The 8026-nt window shown below is 40.5% G+C and overlaps 1 protein-coding gene across 1 annotated transcript in view; it reads right to left on the reverse strand.

Annotated features, from left to right (window-relative positions):
* Positions 1 to 2633: 2633 nt before the first annotated feature.
* Positions 2634 to 8026, reverse strand: part of LOC107574610 (WW domain-binding protein 11) — a 17988-nt gene continuing 12595 nt past the window's right edge. The window contains exon 12 of the mRNA XM_016261052.1: positions 2634 to 3203. Within this exon, the coding sequence (XP_016116538.1) occupies positions 2700 to 3203 (504 nt within the window). The 3' untranslated portion in view covers positions 2634 to 2699. The remainder of the gene's footprint in view (positions 3204 to 8026) is intronic.

Genomic DNA, 8026 nt, shown 5'->3' on the forward strand with positions numbered 1-8026 from the left:
AGAGAGTGAGTGTGTGCGTGTGTGTGATAAATGAGGACATACATTTGTATAATGACAAAGGTATGACATAGGTATTACAAGGAGAAGGTGACTTTTCAGGACATTACCCCATGTCCCCACTTTTCAAAACGCTTATAAATCACACAGAATGGAGTGTATTGAAAATCTGAAATAGCACAAAGTTTCCTGTGAGGGGTAGGTTTAGGGGTAGGGTTGGTGTAGGGCAATAGAATATACGGTCTGTACAGTATAAAAACCATTACGCCTATGGAGAGTCCCCACTTTTCACAAAAATAAACCTGTGTGTGTGTGTGTGCGAGAGAGAGTGAGTGTGTGTGTCTGTGTGTGTGAGAGAGTGAGTGTGTGTGTCTGTGTGAGAGAGTGAGTGTGTGTCTGTGTGTGTGTGTGAGAGAGAGTGAGTGTGTGTGTGTGTCTGTGTGTGAGAGAGTGAGTGTGTGTGTCTGTGTGTATGTGTGTGAGAGAGTGAGTGTGTGTCTGTGTGTGTGTGTGAGAGAGAGTGAGTGTGTGTGTGTGTCTGTGTGTGAGTGTGTGTCTGTGTGTGTGAGAGAGTGGGTGTGTGTGTGTGTCTGTTTGTGTGAGAGAGTGAGTGAGTGAGTGTGTGAGAGTGTGTGTCTGTGAGAGAGAGTGAGTGAGTGAGTGTGTGAGTGTGAGAGATAGTGAGAGTGTGTGTCTGTGAGAGAGTGAGTGTGTGTGTGTCAGTGTGTGTGAGAGAGAGAGTGTGTGTGTGTGTGTGTGTGTGTGTGTGAGAGAGAGTGATCGTGTGTGTGTGTGTGAGAGAGAGTGATTGTGTGTGTGTGTGAGAGAGTGAGTGTGTGAGAGTTTGCGTGTGTGAGAGTGTGTGTGAGTGAGTGAGTGTGTGTGAGTGAGTGTGTGTGAGTATGTGAGAGCGATTGTGTGTGTGTGAGTGTGAGAGTGTGTGTGTGTGAGTGTGTGTGAGAGTGTGTGTGAGTGAGTGTGTGTGTGTGTGTGTGTGTGTGTGTGTGAGAGTGAGTGTGTGTGAGAGAGAGAGAGTGATACTTCATAATCAACTTTTTCATTCAGCTTGTCTACAGCTCCGGCGGAGAGAAAGTGTGTGGTCATTTAACCAGGGCCAAAGAGTTTAGGAGGAGGGTAGATCGAGGCCAATACCAATCATCCATGAGCTGCGTATAGCTATTAACTAATAATAACTATAATGATAACTGTACTAGCGTTCACATTCTAATCTCTTTAAATGCTCAAGCTCTTTTAAATCGATGGATTCTGATTGGCCGTCGACGAGTTTAACACTCTGAAGGAGATTCCAATGACATCGTTCCTCGTTGTGTTGTTATCCTTATAGTTGAGCCGAGGACTCCTTTCACTTTTAGAATGATTCTTAAAACTATCCTTATTAGCTTTATAGTTATAGTTTTAGTCATTCCTGGTGTAAACAAGCATTAACACTGTTATTACATGTTTCAAATCAGTTTTTTATCTGGGGGTGACTGACATCTGCATAAAATATCTTAGTCAAATTACAGAATATGTGGCTTTATTACATTTAAAATAGATGGCGACGATGAGAAAGGCCACTGGAGATTGTCATGATTATGAACACGAGGATGCATTTTACAAATAATTGTAGTTTTATATTGTTTTGAGGTACTTAAAGGGGTCATACGATGCAATTTCAAGTTTTCATTTCTCTTTGGAGTTTGTGCATTTATAAGATCGGTAAAGTTGCACAGACTAAAGTCTCAAACTCAGAGATATTCTTTCTAAAAGTTAAGACTCGTCCACGCTTCCCTAAAACGCCTGGTTTAAACATGCGCCACATGTCTACGTCACTGTGTGCCCAAACGTTTATGCAAAGAAAGAAGGCGTAACTTTGATTCTCGCTGTAGTGTTGTTGTCGTGGAGACGCTGTGTGTTCCTAAATATGGTGAGGGGCGTAACATTTCCTTCACACGCTTGAGGTATTTGACCAATCACAACGCACTGGATAGCTGGCCAATCAGAGCACACAGCGCTTTTCAGACCGATGAGCTTTGTAAAAATCGACGGGTTTCAGAAAGACGGGGCATAGAGGAGAAACAATAATGTACAGTATGTGGAAAATAATGTGTTTTTAACCTTAAACCATGTAAACATTTCATTACACCAAATACACAAAAGCAGTCATAAGTAGCACAGGTATATTTGTAGCAATAGCCAAAAATCATTAGGATATTAAGTAAAGATCATGATCCATGAAGATATTTTGTAAATTTCCTACTGTAAATATATAAGAACTTAATGTTTGATTAGTAATATGCATTGCTAAGAACTTCATTTGAACAACTTTAAAGATGATTTTCTCAATCTCAGCCAAATATTGTCCGATCCTAACAAACCATACATCAATGGAAAGCTTATTTATTCAGCATTCAAATGATGAATCTCCATTTTTGTGGTCCAGGGTCACAAATAATGTTATTTTTAGCATCATCACCATATGAGCCCTTTAAAGGTAGTTTGATGATTGCAAAATGATGTATTTTGGATGAATATAAAGTACCCCAAATGCATAATTCCACCACAGTGTGATGGGTTATTTCTAATGACCTGTGAAGCATTTGCTGTAAAGACGAACTGACAGACTGAAGAGCAGCAGAGTTTGACATCTGGCCTTTATTCACATCTGAAGATAAACCACAATCTGGTGAATGTGCAGAAGCTCACAGCAGCCCCTCCATCTCGCGCATGAAGGCCTCGTACATCTGGTCCTTGGTCTTGAGGCCGGGCGGCGCGGCGCCAGGCGGCTGACTGGGTTTGGCCACGGCCGCTGGTTTGGGCGGCTCCTCGTCTCTGCGGCCCGGGGCCCGGTCCCTGCGCACGCGGAGCGCCGTGGGCACGAAGCGTGTCACCTCCGTCTTGGGGTTGATGATCTGCGGCTTGGCCGAGATGGTGGCTCCGCCCGGTGGGGCCAAGGACGTCCCGGGGCCCGAGACCACGGCCCGCTTCTCGATGGTGGCCGTGGTGCCGGGGGGTGGCGGCATCGGGTGGGCGGAGCCTCGGGCAGGTGGGGCCATGGGGGCGGAGTCGCTGGAGGAGCCCGTCACCACGTGTGACTTCTGCCGGATGCTGGGCGGAGCGCTGAGCACATTGGGATTGAGCGGAGGCGGGAACAGAGAGAGGGGCGGAGCCATGCGGGGCGGAGGGGGCGGGGGCATTCCTGCAAATCAACCCAAAACACACAAACCCATCGTTAAAACTAGTCAACATTTCAGCAAACAAACAAATAACAAATCAGCCAATCCAGCAGTTTTTGGTTATGGTGAAAAATAGTTTTGGACGGACGAAATCATTGACTGAAACTAGGGGTCCAGTCAAGTCAAGTCACTGTTATTTATATAGCGCTTTTTACAATGCAGATTGTGTCAAAGCAGCTTTACAGTATTAAACAGGGAAATAGTGTGCTGTTTTCCTCTGGCCAGACGAGACCAGCAGATTAATTCTAGGCTGCAGCAAAGTCAGATTGTGCAGAGGACTCATCTGGTTCCCGTGGTCTTGTCCTGATGGCTGTCTAGGTGTCTGCGATAATATTGTAATTGTTGTTTTAACGATGTGCGATTTGACGTTATCGAGTGTATCGCAAACACCAAACAAAACCGTGCACGCACACATTACGTGATAAAGTGCGTTTTGGTTACAAACAGCAGCCGGGGAGTATTTTGTTGCTATAGCAACAGCAGCCTAGTGCTGTGTGCTTCAGAAAATGTCAAGAAAGTTGGCTCTTGCGTTGGGTTTTGAAGTTAATGGGGAGGAGAATGTCGGTTCACAACGATGTTTGTGGGTGCGCAACATTATACTGGGGAGGAAACTGTATGGTGCTTACAACAGTTGGTAACACTTTACTTGAAGGGGTGTGCATAAGACTGACATGACACCTTCATAATCATGACATGACACACTGTCATTAAGTGTCATTTGCTCAGTTATGTCAATTTTAATGCAAATATGACATTATTTGACCTAACCCTACCACTACCCTTACCCCTAACCATAGCCCATAGCAAAGACATCTCAAACAATGTCATCTTTGCATTAAAAATTACATAACTGAGTGAATGACACTTAATGACAGTTGTCATAAACATGCATAAAAAAACCTTCATATTCATGACATGTGTCATGTCACGATTATGTAGGTGTCATGTCATGATTATGAAGGTGTCATGTCAGTCTTATGCACACCCCTTCAAGTAAAGTGTAACCCAACAGTTTAGTCCAGGAGCTCCGGTGGATGATGCACGGTTAGCAGCAGATTTTAGATTACATAGAGTTTTGTGCTCATATACAACTCCTTGTGCTCAGAAACTAGTATGATCTATCTCCCGGCTATCTTCTCCATTTTTCTTGCCGTTTTTGTTATTTTGTTGTTTTTGTTGAAACGACTCGATACTCGCTTGTGATTGGTCAGCTGTCAAAAAGGCGGTTGACGAAGGATTTTTTTTTCAGAAAAGTTGAACTTTTTTTCATCTTGAAAAGACACTCTGAGCCACGTTGGCGGTGGCTTTTAAAGCGCTCAGGACTTTTTTGAAAACACTGTTGACTCATAGGATTATAATGTAAAACAGATGCTGGCAGCTTCAAAAAAGACGCCAAGTGTGAACTGAGCAACATGACGGTGTTTCGCTCCTGAATGAATCAACCGTTTAAATGATTCGGTTCAATCGCAATGACTCACTTACGATCAAGATCACCTAGCGGTGGTTTTAATTTCACATTTATAGTTTTTAAATGATTTCAAATATCAGTATTCAACCTTTTACGTATAATATATCAAAACACTATTTATGCATTTGTAGCTGCAGATTAAATGCATTCTTACGACTGTGTAAATGCATCTAAATGCCACTTCAGATGCAGCTTCTGTGTTTCCTCTGCATTGCAAAGATGAATTCTGTTGATACCGATTTCATTTGCTTGATAATAGCCCAAATTATTTATTATTTTTATTTACTGATTAAATGTAAGATTTTGACAATTATATAATAAAGATAATGCACGCTTTTAGAAAAATGGCTTTATATATATATATATTCAATACTGTAATAAAGGATATGTCGATTAGAAATGGCTTACAAATATACTTAATCATTATGAAAATACCCGAGATGGCTTTAAGAACACAGAACACATTGTCCTTATGTTTCATCATTCAAAACGTTTAACGTTATATCTTCTTTTTAGTCAGTTGCAGTGATTGCAATGTCTTTATCCATATCAGGGATTTCCTGGAACGTCATCAGTTCTATTACTTCTGTGATGCATGTGTGCATTTTCTGCGCGAGGGCGCCCTCTGGCTGCCAGAAACACACATTAATGTGTTTATAGCGCTCAATAATGGCCAATCCATCCTATTTTGGGGTAAAATATGAATAATACCTCTTTCAAAAGAACTGTTAAGTAATCCACGCTTTTCCCAGTGTGCAGAGTTTTATATGAGTTTTTTTTAATGTTCATTTGTTGCAGAAAACACTTTGATGTGCCAAGCTATCAGAACCGAACCAAACTGAAAACCATGGTTAAAAACCGAGATATGTATTGGACCGTGGACTAACTGTATTGTTGCATCCCTAGTGTTTAGACTAGAGCCCGACCGATATGGGTTTTTTTGGGGGCCGATGCCGATATTAGGGAGTAAAAAAAAGACAGATGCTGATATTCTTTATGTGTAGGCTATATTATAGTACAGTATAGTCAAAAGTTTGGACACACGAATGGGAAGTGTGTCCAAACTTTTGACTATACTGTACTATAATATAGCCTACACATAAAGAATATCAGCATCTGTATATAGAATACAGTATATAGCCTACATCAGGGGTTCTCAAACCTCTCCATGAAGTACCCCCAGCACTGCACATTTTGTATGTCTCCCTATATCTGTACTCCAGGACAGGTTTGAGAAACACTGGCCTACATAAACAGAATATATATACATAAACACATTTTTTGCAATGACAGCTTTTCCAAATGTAAACATCTAAAATTAATAAATAATAATAATTAATCTTTTTTTTTTTCCACAAACTCTTTTCTGATAAAACATTCATATTTAAATTGTCTTTTTGGAGTTTAATATTCACAGACACAGTATATATATATATATATATATATATATATATATATATATATATATATACTGTATATATACTCACCTGTTTTTTTTATCTTTTCGTCTCTTTTAGAAGAAAACAAACATAACCCCAGGTATTTATTCAATACAGTGGCTAAATTAACGAAAAATAAAGCATCAACAGGCGTTGACATTTCCCAACAGCACAGCAGTAATGACTTTGAACTACTTTACTTCCAAGATCGATACTATTAGAGATAAAATTGTAACCATGCAGCAATCAGCTACAGTATCGCATCAGATAGTGTGCTATAGACCGCCTGAGGAACAATTCCACTCATTCTCTACTATAGGAGAGGAAGAATTGTATAAACTTGTTAAATCATCTAAACCAACATGTATGTTAGACCCTATTCCATCTTAGTTCCTAAAAGAGGTGCTTCCAGAAGTCATAGATCCTCTTCTGACTATTATTAATTCATCATTGTCATTAGGATATGTCCCCAAAACCTTCAAACTGGCTGTTATTAAGCCTCTCATTAACAAAAACACAACTTCACCCCACAGATCTAGTTAATTACAGACAGATCTCGAATCTCCCTTTTCTGTTCAAGATACTAGAAAATATAGTATCCTCACAATTATATTCCTTCTTAGAGAAAAATGGTATCTGTGAGGATTTCCAGTCAGGATTTAATCCGTATCATAGTACTGAGACTGCTCTCATTAGAGTTACAAATGACCTGCTCCTATCATCTGATCGTGGTTGTATCTCTCAATTAGTGCTACTGGATCTTAGCGCTGCGTTTAACACTATTGACCACAACATTCTTTTGAATAGACTAGAAAACTTTGTTGGCATTAGTGGAAGTGCATTAGTACATGGTTCTAATCGTACTTATCTGACCGCCATCAATTCGTAGCAGCGAATGAAGAGGTATCATATCGATCACAAGTGCAGTATGGAGTACCTCAAGGCTCAGTACTAGGGCCGTTACTCTTCACGCTTTACATGTTACCTCTGGGAGATCTCATCAGGAAACACGGTGTTAGCTTTCACTGTTATGCTGATGATACTCAGCTCTATATTTCTTTGCAGCCCAGCGAAACATGCCAATTTGAAAAACTAGCGGAATGCATAGTCGATATAAAAAACTGGATGATGAGTAATTTCTTACTGCTAAATTCTGAAAAAACAGAGGTGTTAATTATAGGACCTAAAAACTCTGCATGTAGTAACCTAGAACACTCTCTAAGACTTGATGGCTGCTCTGTCAATTCCTCGTCATCAGTTAGGAACCTATGTGTGGTATTTGACTGCAATCTTTCCTTAGAAATCCACGTTTCTAGCATTTGTAAAACTGCATTTTTCCATCTCAAAAATATATCTAAATTACGACCTATGCTCTCAATGTCAAATGCAGAAATGTTAATCCATGCGTTCATGACCTCAAGGTTAGATTATTGTAATGTTTTATTGGGTGGTTGTTCTGCACGCTTAATAAACAAACTCCAGCTTTCAACCCAATGTTGGGTCAAATATGGACTAACCCAACTGTTGGGTTAAAATTCTTTTTATTTTTTATTTTTTGCAGAGCTACTAGGGTTGGGTACCGAAACCCGGTACCAATATGGCACCGGTACCTATGTAACCAGTATGTACTAGAACCGAATCAGAACGCAGATTTCGATGCCATGCCTGAGCGATCGATTGAAATATTTGTCCTCTGGTTCTCCGAAACAGACATAAGAAGCATCATCACCGGCACCGCACGTGAAAAATAATTTCCTGACTGAGAAAATGCACGTGAACTCAAGTCGGGAAGCTCTAATAATACAAATCCAACACATCTTTGTAGTCCGACTTAAAAGCACAACTCGGGAAACGAGAGCATCCGAGGAGTGCGTGAATGCAGTAAT

The sequence above is a fragment of the Sinocyclocheilus grahami genome, unplaced genomic scaffold (assembly GCF_001515645.1).
Source record: "Sinocyclocheilus grahami isolate Dianchi unplaced genomic scaffold, SAMN03320097.WGS_v1.1 scaffold2285.1, whole genome shotgun sequence".
NCBI classification, from domain to species: Eukaryota; Metazoa; Chordata; class Actinopteri; order Cypriniformes; family Cyprinidae; genus Sinocyclocheilus; species Sinocyclocheilus grahami.